At 40.0% G+C, this 25,529-nt stretch overlaps 1 protein-coding gene across 15 annotated transcripts in view; it reads left to right on the plus strand.

Annotated features, from left to right (window-relative positions):
- Cdc42bpa (CDC42 binding protein kinase alpha) overlaps positions 1-25,529 on the plus strand; it is a 208,192-nt gene that overhangs the window by 131,681 nt on the left and 50,982 nt on the right. For 12 of the 15 annotated variants that reach the window (XM_051147993.1, XM_051147999.1, XM_051147994.1 and 9 more), the window contains exons 13-19: positions 3,259-3,501; positions 3,725-3,835; positions 14,868-15,115; positions 19,765-19,870; positions 21,755-21,879; positions 24,715-24,820; positions 25,193-25,341. In XM_051147993.1, coding sequence (XP_051003950.1) covers positions 3,259-3,501; positions 3,725-3,835; positions 14,868-15,115; positions 19,765-19,870; positions 21,755-21,879; positions 24,715-24,820; positions 25,193-25,341 — 1,088 coding nt within the window. The remainder of the gene's footprint in view (positions 1-3,258; positions 3,502-3,724; positions 3,836-14,867; positions 15,116-19,764; positions 19,871-21,754; positions 21,880-24,714; positions 24,821-25,192; positions 25,342-25,529) is intronic. The other 3 variants (XM_051148002.1, XM_051148005.1, XM_051148008.1) reach the window with 1 other exon arrangement.

A 25,529-nucleotide genomic window follows, 5' to 3' on the forward strand; every position in this document is an offset into this window, starting at 1 on the left:
TGCAAGTTTCCCCACTCTTTCTGTTACTACTTGCCTCTTCTGAAATTGATTATCTATTTTTTGTTTTTCTGAGAGCAGAATATAAGTGATTTACTCCCACTCCAATTTTCTTTTTAAAAAATGTATTACATTTGTGTATATATGCATGTATGCACATGTGTATATTTATATGTGCACATGTGTGCATATGCTGTGGCTTGAGTGTAGAGATCAGATTAACATTTGTATGTGCACATGTGTGCATATGCTGTGGCTTGAGTGTAGAGATCAGATTAACATTTGCAGAAGTTAGTTCTCTCTGTTGACCCAGGGATCAAACTCAGTGCCTTTCCCAATTGAGCCATCTCTGGTCTCCCAAATTAATTAATTAATTAACTTCTCTTTACTTCCTGGTCGTACTTAATCACTTCCCAGTCCCACCCTCCCTCTCTCTCTCCCATCCCCCTCTCCTATTCCTCAGAAGAGGGGAGTTCCCCTTCCCACCCACCCCAGCTCATCAAGTCATACCAGGACTGTGTCGTCTTCCCCTGTGGCCTGGCAAGGCAGCCCTGCCAGGGGAAAATAATTGAAATGCTGGCAAGAGAGTCCATGTTAGAGAGAGCCCCCACCCCCTTACTAGGAGGTGGATCCTGAGCTGCCCATCTGCTGCATCTTTATAAGGGCCCTAGGTCCAGTCCATGCAAGGCCCTTGGTTGGTGCTTCAGTCTCAGCAGGCCCCTCTGGACCCTGGTTAGTTGATTCTGTTGGTCTTCTTGTGAAGCTCCTGTCACCTCCAGGTCCTTTTCCATGCACCCTTCCCCCAACTTTCCACAAGGCTCTGTACTCATTGCCCAATGTTTGGCTAAGAATCTCAGCATCTGTTTTGAGGCGCTGCTGCATGGGACCTCTCGGAGGACAACTCTGTTTGACTACTGTTTGAAAACAGCAGAGTATTTATTGGTCATTAATTAATACTGTCAAGGCTTGGTTCTCTCTCAAGGAGTGCATCTTGGGTTGGGCCAGGCATTGATTGGACCATCCCTCAATCTCTGCTATATCTCCTCTGTCTTTATCTCTGCATTTCTTGTATGCAGGGTGAATTTTGTGGGTGGGTTGGAGTTCTCCCTCTATTAGGAGACTTATTTAGTTAGAAGATGTCCTCTCAGTCTCCATGGCCCTGCTACTAGGAGTCTCTGCTAGCGTCCCTCTCATGTGTGTCCCCCCCCCCTTCAGCGTACCCTGACAGAGATGCCCCGCCCGTTTTTCTTTTCTCTACAGGCTTTCTGTCCTCTCCCCATTCCCCACCCCACTCTCCCCAGGTCTGATTTCCCCCCTCGTATCTCTCTGTGTTTCCTCTCCTACTTTGTTCTCTCTCTTCAACAACTACCTCTGTCTATTCTATTTCCCCTTCCGAGTAAGGTTTAAGCACCCTCCCTTGGATCCTCCATGTTACTTATCTTCTTTGGGTCTGTGCGTTGTAGTCTGTTTATCCTGTACTATATGGCTAAAATCCACCTATAAATGAATACATGCCATGTGTGTCTTTCTGGGTCTGGTTACCTCACTCAGAATGATCTTTTCTCGTTCCATCCGTTTGCCTGCAAATTTCATGATTTCCTTGTTTTTAATAGCCAAGTACTATTCCATTGTATAAATGTACCAAGTTTCTTTATCCATTTTTTAGTTGAGGAGCATCTAGATTGTTTCCAGATTTTAGCTATTATGAACAAGAGCGTTATAAACATAGTTGAGCAACAGTGGTATACCCAAAAGATGTTACTTTTGGGTAATAGTGGTATAGCTGGGTCTTGAGGTAGAGCTAGTCCCAATTTTCCGAGAAAGTGCCTGGTTGATTTCCAAAGTGGTTGTACAAGTTTGCCCTCTTTTATTTATTTTTAATTTTTACATGTGTGAGTGTTTTGCTGGCATTATTTGCATGCCCAGTTCCCAAGGAAGCTAGAAGAGGGCACAATTTCTCCTAGAATTGGAGGTACAAATGATTGTGAACTGCCTTACATGAGTGTGGAGGTCAAACCTCTAGATAACCACCCAGTGCTCTTAACTGCTGCTGAGCCATCTCTTCAGTCCAAATGTCTTTGGAGATTTTAACTTTAATTTTATAGTGCTGCCCAGCTTCATTTTTACACATTTCTGGATTTAGGTTTGAGTTTCCTTTTCTTGCTTCATAAATACAAAAATTCCTATATTATATAAGTGTGTGTGTGCTTTTAATTTTGATGCATATTTCTTTTGTGTCTACATGTCTTACAGATTCTTTTATACACCTCTGTGATAGTTTGTATTAGTCTTTTCTCCTTTCCCAATTTTATGATGACTCCTTTTATTTCTTCATATGCCTCATACATATCAATCTTAAGCCAATACCTAATGATGTCCAGATACGCTTGGTGTTTATTTTTTGTTGTCTATCATTGCCTTTGATTCTTTATAGTGGTTTTGGTTTTTGGTTCTTTGGATATCTGTGGATATGGGCTTGTGTTTATTTTTGGTTAATGTGTGGATAAGCCAAGTATCCTTGGAAGCTCTTTCCTCTAAAGGTGATGCACACTTCTTTCTGTTGGGAGTCAGGGAGCTACACTGACCAGAGTCTGCAAGGCACCTCGAAACAAGTACTAAGATGGAGGGAGTTTTTCTGTGTTACTGATCTAGGGCTTATTCTTCTCATTAAGAAAAATGCAACTGTTTACTTATTATTTGCAGTTATTCAATTTAATTTTTAAAATATCTCCCAAATATTTATTAAATTTTACAAATTATTTTGAGCACCATAGTTTATATTTCTACATTCTGCTCCTTCAGCTGCCTCTCTGCACTTGCCATGTGATTGTGAGAATTTGAGAGGTGGGACTGGAGAGGGCTCACTGGTTAAGAGCACTGGCTGCTCTTGCAGAGGACTCTGGGTCTGCTCCCAGCACCCACATGGGAGCTAACAACTGTCTGTTACCCCAGTTCTATAGATCTGATGCCCTCTTCTGGACTCAGCAGGCATCAGGTGTGACACACAAGTGGTACACAGATATGCATGCAGGCAAAATACCCATACACATAAATAAAAATAATCTTTAAAAAGCAGTTTGAGAAAGTAAACAAGGCATCATTCTGTTCCCTTTATGTCCTTAGCAGGCATCTGTTTCCTTCAGTATTGTCCTGAGGTGAATTATTTTGGCTCTTCATGACTTAATAATAGCTATTTTGATGGCCAGGTTTGGTCTCTAGGTTGCAGATTTAGTAACATATATTCTTTTTATAAAACTGTAGGAACTAGTCCAGGCTAGTGAGCGATTAAAAAATCAATCCAAAGAGCTGAAAGACGCACACTGTCAGAGGAAACTGGCCATGCAAGAGTTCATGGAGATCAATGAGCGACTAACAGAATTGCACACCCAAAAACAGAAACTTGCTCGCCATGTCCGAGATAAGGAAGAAGAGGTGGACCTGGTGATGCAAAAAGCTGAGAGCTTAAGGCAAGAGCTGCGCAGAGCAGAAAGAGCCAAGAAAGAGGTCAGTAGCCAGGCAAATTCCATAGCACCTGTGGAATAGTGCTTTAAACTGCACGTAGACTAGTGAAGTAATGTGCATCCCATTCTTTAAGTTTTGATAAAACTTATTTTGTAGCTTGGTATTATTAACTAGTGTGACTCCCACCATTTAGCTATAAATACCTTGTAGAGAGGTCCTCTGAAAAACTAACCATGAAATCTGCACTTTTCCTTTTATTTTAAAGCTGGAAGTTCACACTGAAGCTCTAATTGCTGAAGCATCAAAGGACAGAAAGCTCCGAGAGCAGAGCGAGCATTATTCTAAACAGCTGGAGAATGAGCTGGAAGGACTGAAGGTACCGTTGGCTTTTATGACGCCTCCTCCATAAGCTTAGTAGGAGTGTTAGCTTATTCACTACTTTTGGTGAAGAATGAAAATTACCTCTGTCTCTCCTCTAGTATTCTTAATCCTCACTCTTACTAGTAGGAAGCTGACATGGGTTTGCTAAACACATTCGGTTGTTTAATGAAAAGAGGGATCCACAGAGGACTGCCCACCTGAGCAAGATGTCCGGTAGCCTGAACACATGTGTAAGAAGAGACCAAGAGTCCCTCTGCTTGTCCCTTTTCTATTGTTGTGATACTATATTTAATGAAGGACTTGAGGAAAGGAGCATTGGTTTGGGCTGACAGTTTGAGAGTATTGTTCATCATGGCAAGGATGGCATAACAGCAGGAGCTTGAGGTCACACTGCATTTGCAGTCAGGAAGTAGAAAGAGATGAATGCTGGTACTCGTCTTAGGCCCTCCTGTTTGTTCAGTCTGGACTGCATTGGCGGGCGATGTCTTCCCACATTCCCCAAGGTTTGTTTCTGTGGTAACTCTACAGCCAAGACATTAACAGACAAGATGAACCATCACGCCACCTACCTGTTTTATAAATGACCCAAGAGAGGCCAATTCTGGCTAGATGACCTGGTTTTAAGTTCTAGACTAAGTTACTAGCTGTGTAACACTGAATGGAGCACTTCCCCTCCATCTGTAGCTCCTGTTCCTGGGGTATATAAACACATGAGCACACTCACACCTCATAGTGCTCAGTGACTCTTACACAGTGATGCTCTTAAAAATGTTAACAGAATGTCAGAGTCAACTTAGTGGCATCTTCGGATGTCTCTGTGCTCCTTTTGTGCTGCATCACAGCCCTTGTAGTAACCGCAGTGTAGTTTGATGGCTGACTCACAGATCTGTTTCCTCTCCAGACAGGCAAGTGCATTATTAAGCTGTCCTGTGTACATGGATATTTTTTAATACTTGTTTAATACATGTGCTATTCAGTGAATGAGTCATGTGATAGAACTGGCCATAACTGTGATGACTATCAGTGTTTGCAAGTGAACATTCTCCTGTTAGAGTACTATGAACTCTGTCTGGCCTTTTGTCCCTTTACTTAATTCAGAGGAACTAGAGCGGCGCCCTGGTCTTAGGCTTTTTCTCATCTGTAAATATTTTGTTTAGCTTTCTCACTACTATGACCAAAATACATGAGAAAGCAATGTAAGGGAAGGAATTACTTGTTTTGCCTTACTGTTTGAGAAATACCATTTATAGGGCTTGGTTTATTGATTGTGGACCTGGGATAAGGCAGAACATTGTGGTTGGAACATAAGAGAAGAGACTCTTCACCTATTTGCAAACAGGAACAGAAAGGGACAATGTGGGAAGTGAACAGGCTAAACCATGCCTTAAGAATATGCTCCTTCCCAGAGCCCTCCTCCCTCCAACTAGGCCCCACTTCTTTCTTTTCAGCACCTTCCCAGAGTTAATGCATGCATTAGAACAGAACTGTATGATCTGATTGTGTCACATGTGCTCTCACACACACATTTAGCCGTAGCTAGAAAAGCCTCATAATCCAGCCAAGGATCAGCATTAACCCTCATAGCATCCTTTTCTTGCCCAGTTTTCCCAATGGTAATGCATCTAGTTAAGTATTTTTGAAGCTGGGCACAGTGGCACATGCCTTTAATCCCAGCACTCAGGAGGCAGAGGCAGGTGGATCGCTGTGAGTTCAAGGCCAGCCTGGTCTGCAAAGCTAGTCCAGGACAGCCAGGGATACACAACCCTGTCTTAAAAACAAACAAATGCTTTGAGATGTATTTAATTTCATGTTACATGTATAGGTGTCTTGTGTCCATGTATGCCTGTGTACCACATGTGTGCAATACCCACAAAAGTTAGAAGAGGGTGTCATATCCCTTGGGAATGGAGTCATAGATGGTTGTGAGCTGCTGTGTGGGTGCTGAGAATCAAACTCAGGTCCTCTGGAAGAGCAGTCAGTACTCTTCGCTACTGGTACCCTCTTTTTAATTTTTTAGGTTAGCATACAAATGGATATGTTTTATCATGAAATCTTCATACATATATTACTTTCATTTGAGAAAATGAAGCCTAGAAGAGTTAAGAGTTTTGCAGTCAGAGTGACAGTGCATATTCTAAACTAGGTTTTCCAGTTCTTAGAAATGTTCTCTATACTAATATACTTTTTATTTTTCTATAATAAGCATTACTACATCAACTCATAATTACATAACAGATTGGATATAATAATATAACTATGTAGTAAATAATGTATTTAAATGCTCTGTACTAGGGCTTGGCACTATTAACATCTCAAAACAGTGAGTTGGGAGATGGAAGTTGTGAGGGTCTGAATTTGATCCCGAGTGCCCACATGAGAAGCCAGGAGTGGGGTAGCGAAGCTGTAGCCCGAGTGCAGGGAGGTGGGCACAGGTGCATCCCTGGGGCTTGCTAACTAGCCAGGTGACACAGCCTAACCGTCAAACCCCAGGTTCCAGTGAGAGATCCTAAGTAAAAAAGAGAGTGAACAGTGCCTGAGAAAGGTTGAGGGCAAAAACGCTTCTTATTTGTAAAGAGTAAATTTCAAAATAGCCAAGAAAATACTTATTCCCTGCCTTTTGTCCCTCTGGGACAAATAAATCTCCTTTGTGGTAAGAACTTGCCCTTGGGTGTCCTGTGCCAATACTGGTCCCTTTAGGTGTGCCTCCATCAGAGCTCATCCCTGCCTCCATCCCAGAGACCAAGACAGGAGAGAAAGGACAAGGGAGCGGGTGGGGGCCGACAAAGGACCGCCTCTGGATAGAGAGAAGACAGACCTGGCCTATAGAGCAATGACAGTTTATAAGGTAAAGGGGGAAACCCCAAGTTAGGATGAGGTGTTTAGTTTTAACTGGGCATGTGAATTAGGTGAAGCCAAAGAGGGCTTTTGATTGCTGGACTTCAGTACTTTGATAGTGGGACCTTGGTGGTCAGCCTCAGAGAAGGAAGTGCCTAAATGAAGGGATGGACTTTGGGCACTAGCTTTAGGAATGTAATCTAATGATTTTTTAGCAAGGCGGATGGAATGGGGAGAAAGGCAAGGCCTGCTCAAGCCGAGTTTGTTCCATTTGTTAACCATTGCCTTCCTCATTGATTAAAGATGTTTTCCTTGTTGAATTCAGTTACTCAGTTGGAGAAGATGTATACAGTGATAATTGCATTACTCAGTGTATTTTAGTGTTTGAAAAGACTATTCCTATCACTTTTCTTTTTTAAGTATTTTCTTGGCTATTTTGAAATTTATTTTTCACAAATAAGAAGCTTCTTTTTTGATCCTTTCTTATTCCCAGTACTTCTCTCACCTTTGAAAGGGACTTTTTTTATTATTAAAATTATATGGAAGACAACATGAATATTGAAAGCATAGGCATTTGATTTTCCAAGTAATTGGTATTTTTCTATTTAAATATCTCATATTTATGAAGATTGGTTTTTTTCATTAAAATGAAGAATATCTCACTGTTATAATTCCTTAGGAGTGTTACAGTCATGTTTTTGTTTGTTTGTTTTTACTATTAATATTTTATGATCTTTTCTTATTGCTTATTTTAATCTCTAGAATTATATCTTGTTTATCTTCTTTTTATTAATTTATTTAAATAATTTATTCAGATTACATCTCAGTTGTTATCCCCTCACTTGTATCTTCCCGTTCTCCTGTCCTTCCCTCTTTCACCCTATTCTCCTCCCCTAGACCTGTCACAGAAGGGGACCTTCTCCCCAACCATATAATCACAGCCTATCAGGTCTCATCATTTATCTTCTATGGTCTGTCATTTCTTTTTCTTTTTCTCTCTCTCTCTCTTTTTTTTTTTTTTTTTTATCGGGAGGAGAGACAGGGTTTCTTTGTGTTAGCCTTGGCAGCTGTCCTGGACTTGCTTTGTAGACCAGGCTGGCCTTGAACTCACAGCGATCTGGCTGGGATTAAAGGCATGTGCCACCATGCCTGGCTGTCTATCATTTCTCATACTGGTATATCATTAGTATTTTTTAGGGAAATAGTTGCATAGAAATAAAATTTTTGTTTTCTTTACAATATTCATTCCTGTTAAGTTTGACATGCTGATCAGACAGAATAACTGAAATCCCTGGATAAGGAGCAGCAGAGGAAGACATCCTTTCTATTAGAATATTTCTGAATTTAATGAAAAAACTTCTGATGCCACTATTTTTATTTTGTCTGATGGTTTGAAATACTTGTCTTTAACCTGAAAAACTTACTGAGTTCTCTTATAGTTTTATTGTGGGACTTGAAGTAATATTTTGAATTACTGGGTTTTATTAAATACTTTAAAAAAGCAAGGGTACCTGATGAGAAGAGCACTTCGATTTTCAACCTGTCAAAGTAATGCATTTATTAATATATTCAACTTCCTTCATTACTAGCAAGGAAGCCTACTGTTTTGCGACCAGTTGTTTTTACTTATTTAATTTTATTTTCAGTGTTTTATTTGACTGTTTAAATTCTTACACAATACATGATTCATCTGTAATTTAAATTAGTGATCTTGTCAACTTTTAATTTCAGGGGAATTTTTTTTTTAACATAACAGCTAACTAAGCAGAACAGCAAAGCAAACTGTTCTTGATGTGATTAAAACTGTGAGCAAGTAGTGTGGGTCAGAGACAGGGGGCACATCAGAGGTGTGATCAGGTACCATTTCACATGCAGAAGAGCAGGAGAGGTAAATGAATAAATAAATTGGGTCTGGAGAGGTTCAGTGGTTAAGAGCACTCAGAGAATCCTAAGTTGGTTCCCAGCTCCAGGAGAGACAGAGACAGAGACAGAGACAGAGACAGACAGACAGACACACAGACACACACACAGAGACAGACAGACACACAGACACAGAGAGAGACAGAGAGAGAGCCTTCTCTTCTGGCCTCCATAGCACCTGCACATGTGGCATACAGACACACAGGAACACACATGTACTCATAAATAAACACAGACACACAGGCATACACACACACACACATATACATAAATAAATACACACAGGTACACACAGGTACTCATAAATAAATACAGACACACATATACACAAAGCAACAGTCTACAGACTGGGAAAAGATCTTCACCAACCCTTCATCTGACAAAGGTCTAATATCCAAAATATATAAAGAACTCAAGAAATTAAACACCACAAAGCCAAACAACCCAATTGCGAAATGGGGCTTGGAACTTAACAGAGAATTCTCAACAGAGGAATATCAAATGGCTGAGAAACACTTAAAGAAATGCTTGTCCTCGTTAGTCATCAGAGAAATGCAAATCAAAACAACACTGAGATTCCATCTTATACCAATCAGAATGGCTAAGATCAAAAACTCAAATGACACCACATGTTATCAAGAGAGAGGAACACTCCTTCATTGCTGGTGGGAATGCAAACTAGTACAACCACTTTGGAAAGCTATCTGGCGCTTTCTCAGAAAAATAGGAATAGGGCTTCCTCAAGACCCAGCTATCCCACTTCTTGGAATATACCCAGAAAATGCCCTACCACACAACAGGGACATATGCTCAACCATGTTCATAGCTGCTCTATACATAATAGCCAGAACATGGAAACAGCCTAAGTGTCCCTCAGTAGAAGAATGGACTAAGAAACTGTGGTACATTTACACTATGGAATACTACTCAGCTATTAAAAACAAGAAATTCCTGAAATTTGTGGATAAATTCTGAAAGAGCAAGAATCTGACATGCTCTGACTCTTCTCAGTCCAAGCAAGCTTTGACCTCAAGAAGTTACTGGACAGTCCTCATCTGGCTCATGGTAAATACTCCTTAGTGAGTGGACACACTGTACTGGGCACCCTCAAGCACTGTCACTGGTCCACACCACTTCTTTTGGGGGCTCTTTAAATTATATATTGCAGATTAAAGAGAGAGATGGTGCTTTCTCTCTACGGGAAGTCGACTATCTCCAGTTGTTGTATTTAGGGTTACTATTGCTGTGATGAAACACCAGGACCAAAAGTAACTTGGGAGGAAAGGATTTGTTTGGCTTATACTTTCATATCACTGTTCATCATCCAAGAAGTCAGGACAGGAATTCAAACAGGGCAGGAACCTGGAGACAAGAGTTGATGCAGAGGCCATGGAGAGGTACTACTTACTGGCTTATTCCTCTTAGTTTGCTCAGCCTGCTTTCTTATACAACCCAAGACCACCTACACAGGGGTGGTACTACCCACAATGCACTGGGTCCTCTTCCAATCAATCATTAAATAAGAAAATACCCTTTAGGCTTGATAGCATAGTCTTATGGAGACATTTTCTCAATTGGGGTTCCCTCCTCTCCGATGACTCTATGTTGTGCCTAGTTGACATAAAACTACCCATCACTAGTGTTTCTGCCCTAATGACTGGCTTCTTCCAAAGAACATAGTGTCCTTCAGCTCATGACTCTTCTTGTAATAAGCCTACATGCATATAGTCTTTTGGCTTTAAAAATCCTATTGCTGTGCACTTCAATACACTTTAGGAAATGCTAATGACCTCGAGAAACTAAAAACTCTAGAACTCTTACAGTTTATGTCCTGCATGTTTCTGCTTATGTTTCATATAGTAACTAGAAGAACCTTCAGACTGCATTTCTTCTCTTTCTTTTTAAAATATTTAAAATATATTTTAGTCATATCCACCCAGACTGCCTCCCTCAGACTTCTCCCAGAGTCTCTCACTTAATTCCCAAGCCAACTTGGTGACTTTTTTTCTGTACCCACTGAGTCCAGTCAGTGCTGCCTGCATGGACACATGTGAGGCCATCCAGCAGCAAGGGCTGACCCTCCTTCCCCCAGGAGCCACAGCTGTTGTGAGCTCATGAGCACAGTGCCCTGAGTCCTTTCTAACAGCTACTTCTTCCTGACTTTCTCCTTCTCTTCCTTGGTGTTCTCTAAGCCCTGTGGGGAGGGGTAAGATGTAGATGTCACATTTAGAGCTGAATGCCTCACCATCACTTATTCTGTATACATTGACCAGTCGGGAGTCTCTGTATTGACCACTGTCCACATATAAAGGCAGCTTTATATCCATTCAGCAAAACAGTATTAGGTTTTCACTAGGACCGTGGTTTGGGTCATGTTTATAGTATTAGGCATTAGTTCCATTCCATGAGTCAGGCCTTAAATTCAGCCAGAGTAGGGAAGAGGAGATCTTAACTGAGAAGATGCCCCCATAGCATTGGCCTGTAGGCAGCTCTGTGTAGCATCCTCTTCGTTAATAGTTGATTTCTGACGGCACAGCCCATGTGGGCAATACTGCCCCTCAGCAGGTGGTCCTTGGTTATTTAGGAAAGCAGGCTGAGCAAGCCATGAGGTGCAAGCCAGCAAGAAGTGCTCTTCCATGGCCTCGGCTTCAGTTCCTGCCTTGATGTCCCTCAGTGATGGACTGTGACCTGAGAGTTCTCAGTTGAAATAAGCCTTGTTCTTCCCAAGTTGTTTTTAGCTATGATGCTTTTCACAGCAATAGAACCCTAACTAAGACAGTCGCTCATGCCTGTAACCCAAGTACATAGGTTTTGGAAGCAGGGTACTGTAAGGTTAGCCTGGACTACATAGTGAGTTCCATCATGGCCTAAGAATGAGACTCCATTTTAGGAAAACAAACACTTTTCTCCTTCTCCTTACTGTTTTCCCTAAAAGCGAAGAGACTTGCTTTTTCCAAATGTAGATATATTTAGACCTTTGTCATTTTTTTCTGTATAGTAACAAAAACCTCGTTTCTTTTCTTTTTATGCATTCTAACTCAACCATGCCCTCCCTCATTTTAATCTTTTAAAGACATGAATTTAATGATAGCTGTTTGATTGTTGCTTTATTAGATATAAGATGGTTAGATTTTTTTTTTCTTAAACATATATCAACAATAATCCTAGATAAAATTTTAATGTTGTGCCAGTTAGTTTTCATCAACTTGACACAAGCTCGGGTCATCTGTGAAGAAGGAACCTTGACTGAGAGAAGGCTTCCATTAGAGCACCTGTAGGAGAGTCTGCAGGGCATTTCCTTGATAAATAGTTTATATTGGAGGCTCCAGATCAGATGAGATGGTGCCTAGATAGGTGGTCCTGGGTGCCATAGAAAGCAAGCTGAGGCAAAGCTGCCTACTCTCTCCATGTCTCTTCAATATAGTACTTGAAATTCTAGCCAGAGCAATAAAATAACAAAAGGAGATCAAGAGCATCCAAATGGGAAAGGAACAAGTCAAATTATCCCTATTTGCAAATGATATGATAGTGTGCATAAGTGACCCCCAAAATTCCACCGAAGAACTCCTACAGCTGATAAAAAAAAAAAACCTTCAGCAAAATGGCTGAATACAAAATTAACTCAAAAAAGTCAGTAGCCTTCCTATCTACAAAGGAGCAGAGAGAGAAAGAAATTAAGGAAACTATACCCTTCACGATAGCTCCAAGCAATATAAAATATCTAGGAGTAACTCTTAGAAGCAAGTAAAGGACTTGTTTGAAAAAAACTTCAAATGTCTGAAGGAAGAGATTGAAGCTGACATCAGAAGATGAAAAGATCTCCCTTGTTCGTGGATCAGAAGAATTAACATAGTAAAAATGGTCATCTTACCAAAAGCAATTTACAGATTCAATGCAATCCCTATCAAAATAACTACACAATTTTTTAAAGACATTGAAAGATCAATTCTCAACTTCATATGGAAAAACAAAAACCCAGAATAGCTAAAACAGTCCTGTACAATAAAAGATCCTCCGGAGGAATCTCTATACTTAATCTCAAGCTGTACTATAGAGCAACAGTAATTAAAACAGCATGGTAATGGCACAGCAATAGGCTGGTTGATGAATGGGATTGAATTGGAAACCCATAAATCAATCCACATACATATGGTCACTTGATTTTTGACAAAGAAGCCAAACCTATTCAATGGGAAAAAAGATAGTATCTTCAACATATGGTGCTGATCTAACTGGATGTCTACATGTAGAAAAATGCAATTAGATCCATATTTATCACCATGCACAAAACTAAAATCTAGATGGATTAAAGACCTCAACATAAAATCAGAGATACTAAACCAGTTAGAAGAAAAAGTGGGGAAGAGCCTGGAACACACTAGCATAGGAGACAACTTCCTGAACAGAACACCAACAGCCCAGGCCTTAACATCAGCAATCAATAAATGGGACCTTATGAGGCTGAGAAGTTTCTGTAAGGCAGAAGACTCTGTCAAAAGAACAAAGCAACAGCCCACAGACTGGGAAAAGATCTTCACCAACCCTACATCTGACAAAGGTCTAATATCCAAAATATATAAAGAACTCAAGAAATTAAACACCACCAAACCAAATAACCTAATTAAAAAATGGGGCTCAGAACTAAACAGAGAATTCTTAACAGAGGATTATTGAATGGCTGAGAAACTCTTAAACAAATGACCAACATCTTTAGTCATCAGAGAAATACAAATCAAAATGACTCTGAGATTCCATCTTATACCCATTAGAATGGATAAGATCAAAAATGCAAATGACACCACATGCTGGTGAGGATGTAGAGAAAGGGGAACATTTCTTCATTGCTGGTGGGAATGCAAACTTGTACAACCACTTTGGAAATCTATCTGGCAATATCTCAGAAAACTGAGAATAGGGCTTCCTCAAGACCCAGCTATTCCACTCCTTGGAATATACCCAGAAGATGCTTCACCACACAAGGACATATGCTCAACCATGTTCATAGCAGCCTTATTCATAATAGCCAGAACCTGGGAACAGCCTAAGCGTCCCTCAGTAGAAGAATGGATAAAGAAACTGTGGTACATTTACACTATGGAATACTACTCAGCTATTAAAAAAAAAAAAAAACAAAAACAAAAAAACAAGGAAATCCCAAAATTTGCAGAAAAAATGGATGGAACTAGAAATGATCATACTGAATGAGTTAACCCAGAAGCAGAAAGACTCACATGGTTTATACTAACTTATAATTAGACACTAGCCCAAGAGGCATGTCACATGATAGTTTTCAATTACCAGGAGATTGGAATGGTTGTGAGGACATCCTATTGGGACTCTAGGTGAAAGGAATATGAGAGAATGGGGAAACAGAAGGATCCAGAAGGTCCTAGAAACGTACAAGAAGAACATCATGACGGACAGATCTGAGCCTAGGGGGTTCTGCTCAAACTACTGCACCAACCATGGGCAATACATGCAGTAAACATCGAACCCCTTCTCAGATCTGGCCAATGGACAAGACATTCTTCACAGTTGAGTGGAGAGCAGGGACTGACTTGGACACAAACTCTGGTGCCCCATATTTGAACACTTCCCCATAGTGGGGAGTCCTGGTGGCACTCAGAGAAAGAATAAGCAGGCTACCAAGACAAGACTTGATAGCCTATGATCATATAGTGGGGGAGGAGGTCCCCCTCGATCTTAGACCTAGGGGAGGGGGATAAAGGGAAAGAGGAAGGGAGGGAGGAATGGGAGGATACAAGGGATGGGATAACAATTGAGATGTAATCTGAATAAATTAATAAAAAGAAAAAAAGAAGGAAAGCTGAGCAAGCATGGAGATTAAGCCAGTAAGAAGCACTCCTTTGTAGTTCTGCTCCAGTTCCTGCCTCCAGGCTCCTGCCTTAAGTGCCTGCCCTTGCTTTCCTCTGCGATGGACTGTGACCTTAATAAGCCCTTTCTTCCCCAAGTTGTGTTTGGTCATTGTCTTTATCATTGCAACAGGGAACAAACTAGAACAAATTTACAATGAAATCATATAAATGCCATCAAAATGTTCAGATTAATTTCTGCTCTTAGTATACAGGCTTTCCATAATATCAGAGACATAGACCATAAAAGCATATAGACAAAGGAAAGTATGTGTAATATATAGCAGAGAAATAATAGCCTTTCATATACATTTTTGTATAAGACTATATATAAATGATATGCATATATAATCCCTGAGTTATTTATTTTATTTCTTTAATCTTTTGTTATGTATGTAGCAAAAACAAATTAGTTACTCACCAGGAATCTGCAGCATAGAGCATCAGCAAGAGATAACTAAACTGAAAACTGACTTGGAAAAGAAAAGTATCTTTTATGAAGAAGAAATATCTAAAAGAGAAGGCATTCACGCAAGTGAGATTAAAAACCTGAAGAAGGAGCTGCATGACTCCGAAGGCCAGCAGCTTGCTCTCAGCAAAGAAATTATGGTTCTAAAAGACAAATTGGAAAAAACCAGAAGAGAAAGGTAAGAATCAAATTATTTTCTCATCTAGCAAATATCTAGTTAGTGTATGTCACATGCCAGGTCCTAGGAAACTCAGGCAATAGGCGTATCCAAGTTCCAGCAGGGAAAAGTTATGGTGGCTAAGTGGAAAGCTGTAGTGCAGCTAGGAAAGAGCAGTGGGGGAGAAGTGTGAAAGCAGCACAAGGGAAATGCAAGGCAGACATTTGATACGTAAGGCTTTTCAGCACAAGAAATACATCTTTGCTGGACCAAAAGAGTTAGCAAGAAGTAAGAGGAGAAGTGTCCAGGGAGAGGTGGCAGAATGTGCTGAGACCTAAAGGGAAGGGAAGGTCACACACTCAGAAAATGAATACTACTTACTGTGGTGGATGCACACACAGAAAATGGGAGTGGTGAGACTTCGGGGTGGGGTCACAGGTAAAGTGAATTAATATAAGGCTTTGCACTTTATCCTAAGTGCTGGAAGAAAAGTTACATGATGGTGCTTACATGTTGGATGGTCACTTGCTACCTTGTGCAGAATGATTTAGAAGCAGCCAAAGGAGTCTAGCTATAAGAAGAGGTAGTATTCCATTGATAGTACTGAGGTTGGAAGAAATTGTGAAATTGAGAAGTTCTACTGCGAAGACAGAATCTGCAGGACAGAAGGGAGTAACTGAGAGAAAAGCGAGAGGAGTTATCAGTAGCACAGAGGTTCTAGGTTTCAGGCACCTAGGTAGGTGTTGTTAGCATTTGTCCTGTGTTATTTATATTGGAAGCCCACATTTTTTTCAGTTTAGTGCATTCTTGACAAATGCAAAGTACTGTTCTATGCACTGTGGTATGGGAGTGAACAGACTGAACAAAAGTCTCTGTCCTTATGGAACCTGCTCTCAGTCTGTGAAAGAAATACAGAGTAGAACACATTACGTAATGATCTGTGCTAAGAACCAAACAAAGGAGGAAAAGGCTCTTAGGGGAAGACTAAATTCTGTGAACAGAAGGGAAGAAGAGCTGCGATGATGGAGTAATTTGACAGAGGGGGTGACTTCCCAGTAAAAAGTAAGTAAAGTATAAAATGTATGCTGTTCTGTAAGAACATTGTACACAGAGGAGAGCCCATCTATTCCAAAGTCCTGAGCAGACCTTGAGAGCCTAATGAGCTCATTGTAAACGAATGTCAGATGCTTTGTAGATGCTGAATTTTACATGTGAAGTAGGCTACTTTCAGAGTAAAAATGGAAATAACTGTAGGTGCCACTCTCTCCTCTGGTGGTCAGTGCTGTCATCTGGGTGTGGTCATTTAGAGACGAGCATAGATAGAAGAATGTCCTCAAACTGAGCTCGGGGGCATTCCAGTCCGTAAGAACTGGGAGCTGAAGAAGAACTAGCAAAGTGAACAGAGAGCGATGGGAAGAAATCCAAGCAAGTGTAGTTTTCCAGGACCCCTGATCAAGAAAGCACGCCAAATCTCTCGATGTGTAGGGCAGCTTGAAGTTTGAACCGAGAAAAGAACCACAGTGGCATTTGCATTTAGGACCACATGACTTTGATAAAAAACAATCTGCTTGGAAAAGTGGTTATAGGAGACCTAAAGGAGAGCCAGTGGAGCGGTGACGTCTGCACACGCAAGCAGTGGAACAGTAGCAGGACATGTTTATCTCCAGTCACTTGGCTCATTGTTGGTGTGGGGTGTGTGTGTGTGTGTGTCTGTCTGTCTGTGTGTGTATTTATTAAGTAGAAATGATAACAATTCCATAGAGTTGGAGGAAGAACAATGACGAGCTCAGCCTTACTCAGGCGTGTGTAGCTTTACCTAGAGCAAAGAAGAGGATGTAGAGTAAATGGGCACAGATGACGTCAGCTACAAGGTGGCTCTGGTTCTTGTGTTGAGTGGGACAGGTGAATGTGACATGCTCGGGAAACATTAATGTGGGGTATGTCATCAGTTTAAAGCCCTGGCAGGTTTCCAGTGTAGATCCCAGGCTCCACTCGTATGGCAGGTAGTAAATGGAGCCACGTGATGAGGCTAAGGTGAGCACCTGAGATAGTATTCTGAGCACACTGGTTCTACAGGAAGGCAGAGGCACAGCGGTTCACCAGCCAGGAGAAGATGCGTTCTCTAGAGGGAGGGTGGCCATCGCTGCACAGGTAGACTGCGGGGTGTAGCGCAGGGTGAGTGTACAGCAAGGTTTGGTTTGCTTAGGTGGTGGAGGCAGACCTCAGTCTGTCACTTTAAAATGTACAACTTAGTTTGTTTAATGCTGTTTAGAAAACAAGAATGGTTTTATATGAAATTTCATTGTTTATTTTTTCTCAACAGCTTCTTTGCAACTTTTCCTGATTTTGTTTTCAAAGTTACTCCTCTGTCGGGAGAGATTCCATAACATAACTAAATATATTTGGAGCTTTAAATAATACAGTGACACATTTGCTTATATCTGGATGTTTTTTCTTTGAATTATAATTTATCTTTAGTAATCAAGTATTATAGGAGAAGTTGCGGTCACCCATTATTCATGTCTTTTATTCACTTGAAATGATTATATAAAATTAGCCAAGCTGATCCGTACTGAATTTCATTTTGTTGCTAACATTTTCTATCAAACTGCCATAGACACAAGTGTATTTCTCAACGTGATAACGCAGTCTTCAGAAACAGGTTCTCCCCTTTCTCTTAGGAGGCAGTTAGAATGGTTTACAGTCATAAATCAGTCTTACCTCATAAATGTGCTTTATAATATTATTTCTTGTGTATGTTTGTGTCTAGATGTAGAGAGAAGGGCTGGGAATATTGAGACAAGTACTAGAAATATAATGGTAAAAATATACATTTGTTGTGTATGTTACACACACACACAGTCTAGAGATGAGAACTAGACATTCCATTGTGGCCCATGTATCTCTGTGGGGCGTGGCCGAGCAGCTGGGAAGTAGAAGCACTCTAGCATCCTCCTTGTCTCAGCTGTATGCCAGATGAGTCTCGGATCTGCAGCTCATTGATTCAGGCTAGCAGTGAAACTCACATCTAATTATTGAATCGGTGCACTGAACCACAATCCCAGGTTATACTCTGAGTAAATTTGGCTATATTTGATCTGATTTAGCTTCTTTCTTTGGCCTCCCACTCTTGGAATTCATTCTTATGTGCTACTCCCTACTTTTCCCTTTTTAGATTAACAAAAGTGTCAGTTCTTTGTTGTGTAAGTCCCCTCCTTCACATCTTGGCTGTGTTCTTAGCTCTTGTCTTGGGCCTGAAGACAGTAAGTGATGGTGTAGGGCTCAGAGATAATCAGCACCCCTCAGCTTAAGTAGCTGTTCCTAGTGAAGCTCATGAAAGGCTCAGAGTTCATAGCTCGCAGCTTCCGCTGCTGCTGCTGCCCACAGGTGCTTACCTGCCTGCGCCTCTGCCTTCTAAAGGATATGCTGACATGACTGTAGTGCCTCTGTCCACACATAACGTCAGACAGACTCCAGATAAGGGTCACCCTACACAGTGAAAGGCCTGCACTCCTTAAAGCTGTGGTGAGGTCTAGAGAAGGCAAAGAAAATACTTTGGATGGAGGGAAAATGAAAAAGAAACTGCCAGGCACAGCATGTGTTTTCAACTGGCTTGGGAACCGGATAGGAAACAGTGTCGTGCTGGTGGGATTGCAGAAGTCAAGCCTGTACTTGACTTTGGGAAATACGGTCTGGATTTTACAGATCAGAAGAATAACATCTGTACCTGCCTCTTAGTTGTTCAGGAGAATACTGTACACACAGAGTAATCGAGCAGCTGACGGACAGTGCTAACCATTGGGACATCTAGGCAAAGAGACACAAAGGTTCTTTGTACCTTATTTATAACATTTTCTGTTACGTTGAAATTACTTCAAACCAAATATTATTCAGTATCAAAATTTAGATATCTGTTAATTTCTAAATATTGACAAAGTGTGTGGGATAACAGTCTTAGTGATGTTAATAAGCTACGAAATAACTAGCTTAATCCCATCTTTGCATTTTATAAAAATAGATGCAGATATAAAAAGGAAAGGACCTAACTTGGTCTCGTATTAGTTTTGTCTTTAAACTTAATAAACATGAGTCAGATGGCAGTTACTGTCACTTTCATTTTGGGTGCGTAGTCATCAGCCCTCCTGATTGTGTGTTCTCTACCTAGTCACTTCACCCCAAGTAGTAACTGGGATATTACTGCATTTTATCGTATTTTACTTTATTTATAGACTTACTGAAAGTAGTTCACTTACTAATTTTTTCTTCTCCTGCACTTGAATGGTAAATTCTGTAAACAGGATCTGTTTGTAAAACCCTCACAAAAAATTGTTAGCAAATATTATTTTATTTTTTAAGAGAGTCTCACTGTGTAGCTCTGGCTGGCCTGGAGCTCATTATGCAGACCAGGCTAGCCCCGAACTCCAAGATCCCTTGGCCTCCTGGGTGCTGGGAGTAAAGGCATGCAATACTATACCCGGCATACTATAGAGTGTTGGAAAGCTTTTTTCATGAGACCTGTAATTGCATATCACCATACTGTTTTTTTGTGACTGTGCTATAGTTCAATCTGATTACTGTGTGCTTGCTATATGACTGTTCCACAAATGACTTTTTTCAGTTGTCTTTTGATCCAATTCCTTTTTCTGATTTTCTCTTTTAAATTGTGTTAGTCAAAGTGAAAGGGAAGAATTTGAAAATGAGTTCAAACAACAATATGAACGGGAAAAGGTATTATTAACTGAAGAAAATAAAAAGTTAACGAGTGAACTTGATAAGGTGAGTGATTCTATCTCATTTGGTCAAGGCTATGTTAAACACTGTGATTTATGTCATGATTGTCACTTATACTTGTTGTGTTGTTTATGGTCCTCCTGATAAGGTGTCCATGTTTGTATGACATCTTCTGTTACACCCTTTTCTTTTGAGACAATGTTTCATGTAGCCCAGGCTGGTCTTGAACTTATTTTATAGCTGAGTTTAACATTGAATTACTGATTCTCCTGCCTCTACCTCCCAAATGCACCACCATGCCCAGTGTGTGTGTGTGTGTGTGTGTGTGTGTGTGTGTGTGTGTGTGTGTAAACAGCCATATATTTTTAAATGCCAGAAACTATGAAGATGCTAAGTTGTGGAACTGCCCAAACTAGGAACCAACATAGACTCCTAAAAGCAACCAGAGAAGACAGGTGGTGCTTGGGGTGTTAAAAACTGAAAGCTGAACTCAGAACAGGGGAGAAGGAAAAAGCATTCCAGGAGAAAAAAGAATGACACTTTTCCAAACACAGAAACAAAGTAACTGCCATTGTAAAATGGTCAGTGTTAAGTTTCACAAAGAAACTTGTAAATAACATACTTAAGGCATATCACACAATTCTGTCACATTCTCAGTGGATCATGATTTAACCTAACAAACCTAGGTTAGTTTGGTTTGCTTTTTGGGTTTTTGGGGGGGGGTCCTTTTGTCTTTAACATGTTGAAATAAAAAGAAAATTTAACAATGGGGAATTTGTTTTAAAGTGTTTGGCTGGGACATACGTGTGTTTGTGTGTGTGCCCATCCATGCATGGGTAGCTGCACAGCAGGATAGAGGTTAGGGGTGGGTATGTGTCTCGGTAGATCTTTCTCCCCACCCACCCCCTTTGTTAAGCTAAGGTCTCCTGCTGAAACTGGATGGAGCTCACTGCTTCTGCTGGACTGGGTGGCCAGTGAGCCACAAGAGTCCTTACCCCACCCCTAGACTGGGGTTGCAGGTGCCACGTTCATCCTGCTGCACTTGGCCTTTTTACATGTGCACTGTGGCCTAGGTCTCAGGTGTTCATGCTTACAAAGCAAAAATTTACTGACTGAGCCATCTTCCCCGCCCCAAATTTAAATTTAGGTACAAATGTTTATATTTAAAATAAAAGCCTCATTTTAAAATAATAAATTTTACAGATCAATTTATATGATTAAATGCATTCTTTTTCTTGGAGAACAAGTGACAGAAGATTGCTCTTGAGAGATTGGAGTTGTTGAAGTTAGGTGTTGGGCTCATACGAATTCACTTACAGGATCCCTTTTTTTTTTTTTTTTAACTGTTAAGTACATTATTTTATTTTATTTTCTCCATTCTGTTGGACTGATAGTCATTTGTACTCAGTTTCATTTTATTTTATATTTTATATTTTTATTTTAGGTATATAGATATTTTACCTGCCTGTATGTCTGTATATCATGTTCATACAGGCCAGAAGAGGGCTTTGTATCTCCTGGGTTAGAGTGCTGGCTGTTCCTCCAGAAGATCTGGGCTTGATTTCTAGTACCCACATGGTGGCTCACAACCATTTTTGTATATGCTTCTAATTCTTATAAATTTTTAAAAAGCTAACAGGACATTTGCAGAAAAAAGGAGGTGGGAATGAGGAAGTAAGAAGGAAGAGAGGACTTGGCCTGCAGAACTGGGTGATTTTTTTTTTAAGTTGATGAAGAATATTCACAATAGGAACCAATTTCATGTAGGGTTTGGGGAAAAGCAAAGAAAGTGGGAAAATTCAGTGAGTTCATTATTAGTAAGCTCTTCAGTGTGATGTGGGATAATAAACACTTTCAGTGGCCGATTATGCATTAATAGGTGGAAAAACAGGTGTCTAAGTGCCACTCATGTGTCAAACTGCCTTCCAGCTAACCACGTTGTATGAGAGCGTAAGCCTGCGCAACCAACACTTAGAAGAAGAGGTCAAAGACATAGCCGACAAGAAAGAGTCGGTTGCACACTGGGAGGCCCAGATCACAGAGATCATCCAGTGGTGAGTGTCCTCCACACTCTGCGGGGGCTGCGGGGGCTGTGGCTGGGTTGTTGTTCCTAACACACTCATAGTCTTCATTTGCCATGGAAATGAAGTCACTTTAAGCTTTCTAAGAATGGAAAAGAGGCCTTTAAAGAACTAGAGGAATGTTCTCCCTTGCTTTTGATATTCTCTAAGATCAAAACTGCTATATTTATGATTATTTTAAGACACTAACCAAGGACAGTACAAGTAGTAAACATCAAACCCCTACTCTGATCTACCCAACAGACAGGACATTCTCCACAGTTACGTGGAGAGTGGGGACTGACTCTGATATGAACTCTGGTGTCCCATATTTGACCACCTCCCCTTGGTGGGGAGGCCTGGTGACACTCAGAGAAACAATAAGCAGGCTACCCAGATGAGACTTGATAGCCTATGACCATATAGCGGGGGAGGAGGTCCCCCTCGGTCTTAGACCTAGCGGAGGGGAATAGGGTGAAAGCGGGAGGGAGGAATGGGAGGATACAAGTGATGGGTTAACAATTGAGTTGTAATCTGAATAAATTAATAAAATTAATAAAATTAAAATTAAAAAACAAATGTAGGAAAATGTAGATGAGCAGTACTATGTTTGTAAATATAATGTGTCAGTTCACATATGGCATTTCAAAACCTTAAATGATTGAGGCTTGCCTTCACAAACTGTTTCCTACACTCTCAGAACTTATTTTGAATGTTTGTTTGTTTAATGTGTGAGTGCTCCATCTGCATGTATATCTGCACACAAGAAGAGGGCACAAGATCTCATAATAGATGGTTGTGAGCCACCACATGGTTGCTGGGATTGAGCTCAGGACCTCTGCAAGAGCAGACAGCACCCTTAACCTCCAAGCCATATCTCCAGCCCCTGAATATTTGACCTATGAATTTTGTCATTTTAATTTACTAAATGGTTGTTACCATGCTTATAAAAATGTTCATGTTTTATACTACATGGAGAAAATGGATTCTAGTGAAGATTTATTTCCTAATAACTTATATTTATTTAAATCTTTACCTATCTCAACATTTATGTCAAAATTGATAGTTCCTTTATATAGCTACAAACCAGTTAATTATTTATTGAGGCTTTTACTTTCCTGTTATTATATCAGTCTAATAAAATTTCAACTTTCTTTTGTCAGGTTTCTAATACCCTTCCTTTTTTATTTTTGTTTTGTTTTGTTTTGTTTTTTCAAGACAGGGTTTCTCTGTTTAGCCTTGGCTGTCCTGGACTTGCTTTGTTAACCAGGCTGGTCTCAAGCAAGTGCTGGGATTAAAGGCGTGTGTCACCAGACCCAGCTCTCTAATACCCTTCTTAAATGAAAAGTCAATAAAGTATTATATGTAACTTTAATAACACAAATATATATACTAAAACCATAGAGTTCTTCTGAGAGCTAATCTTTGCTTAGAGATGTGCCCAGGTTGTAGAAATTAGTGTGTATTCCAGAAAACAGAACTGTTAGTTCATTAATGTTTAATTCATACCCACATCATTGGGCTTATTCTAAAGGGAGTCATTTTAACATTTAGCCAAATTTATAATGGAGCTGAATAATAATAAAGGATAGAGCTGAAAATGTGCTTTGTAAGCTCTTTTTTCCAAAGCTTCCATTGACTATGACAGTGGAAGAGCCTAGTAAAGGAAGGAAGGATTCCTTCTTCATTCATTTATTCAGTTCATTTTCGTTCATTTTTAAAGACAGTTTTCACCATGTACTCATAGCTGACTTCAAATTCTTGATCTTGCAGAAGAAAAAAAAGGACTGGCGACATCTAAACACTGCAGTGAAATAATTGCCATCATAAAACGCTAAGTAGTAAGAATTGTGAAGGAATATAAATAAAATATACTTAGGTCATAATGAAGCATTATAATACATTTATTTATTGGCCTATAATTCAGTTTGAAATAACCAGAATTTTCTGGGGGGTTGTTTGTTTTTGTTTTTGCTTTTCGAGACAAGGTTTCTCTGTGTAGCCTTGGCTGTCCTAGACTCACTTTGTAGACCAATCTGGCCTCAAACTCACAGAGATCCATCTGCCTAAGCCTCCTGTGATTACAGGCATGTGCCACCATGCTGGCGGAAATAACCAGAAATTTCAACAGTAGGAAATTTGTCTTTAAAAAGTATGTATGGGGGGCGGCTAGAGGTCAACTTTGAGTTTCTTCCACAGTCATTGTACCTTTTTATTTTTTAAAAAATAGTATTTAACAAATGTTCTGTCTAAAATCATGGGTTTTTTTTTTTTTTAATCAGCTCTTTGACCTTAAGTTAGTAACTAGAAACTGGTCTTGGATTTCTTTAAGCTTTAACCTTTATTTCATTATTTAATATTTTTAGAAAACAGGGGTGTTTTGTTATAACATAACTCTGATTTCTGCAGAATATCATGTTTTAAATTTTCTAAATTCTATAGTATACATAAGCTTTAAAGAAAGTATGTGTTTTTGTGAGATAAAATGTGAGTCTCTAAATAATGAAAAATCTTAGCAGCCTTACACTTGTCCACTGTGAGATCTAAAGGGTCATTGTTTGTGGTTCATGGTTGATTTACTAAGTTATCAGGTGTACATAACTTGGGCTTTCCTAAGCCCTGCCATTTTCCATTTGCACATAACTGCATAGTTAATAAATCTGCCCCCAGGCAGCAGCAGTAGTGTGATGAGTCTTTTAACTGAGTTCTTTTAAGTCTCTCTAAGTTTCTGGCACTTGGTTCCTAGTGAAGCTTAATTACATACGTCACTGGAATGTCTCTGTTCTCTCCCGTGTGCTTCATGCCTGACTCTGTACGTGTGTGTTCCAGGGTGAGCGATGAGAAGGATGCGCGAGGCTATCTTCAGGCCCTAGCTTCTAAAATGACTGAAGAATTGGAAGCGTTAAGAAATTCCAGTTTGGGGACACGAGCAACAGTAAGCTTTGCCATCTCACTTGAGACTCATCTCTTTTAGCAAGCAGAAAGCACATAACAAGTCTGACTGCCGTAAAAGTTTTCATGAGAAATATATTAGGTCTTTTCCAATTTAAGAAAATATGTTATTGGTAGCTGTTATTGTATAGCTAGTTATTACTGAAAGACCTGGAAAGAAAAGCCATTATTTATATTCATTTATGTTCATTTTTATTGTTATTTATTTTATTTAATACAAAATGCATGTTCACAAATTATGTATCAGCTCCACTCAGTCATATTGATAATAAAGTAGCTGCTAGATTCACTTTTATTATGAAATTTAATGTTAAGAAAAATATAGGAACTAAGACATAACCATATTATTCTATAGGATATGCCCTGGAAAATGCGTCGTTTTGCAAAACTGGATATGTCAGCTAGACTAGAGTTGCAGTCTGCTCTGGATGCAGAAATAAGAGCTAAGCAAGCCATCCAGGAAGAGCTGAATAAAGTCAAAGCGTCCAACATCATAACAGAATGGTAAGGATCAATGATGTAGTCATCACAGTGCTGAAAACTGTGTGGACAGAGTTACGTGTTTAGTTGACTACCTGATGGTTTTGTTTTTGCTTTTTAAACAAAAAAAGTGATGACCAGAAGATTGGGAATACAGTTCAGTAGTGTAGTGCTTGCCTGCCATCTCAAGGCCCTGGGTCTGAGCCCCACTC

This window comes from Acomys russatus, chromosome 6 (assembly GCF_903995435.1).
Source record: "Acomys russatus chromosome 6, mAcoRus1.1, whole genome shotgun sequence".
Classification (NCBI taxonomy): Eukaryota; Metazoa; Chordata; class Mammalia; order Rodentia; family Muridae; genus Acomys; species Acomys russatus.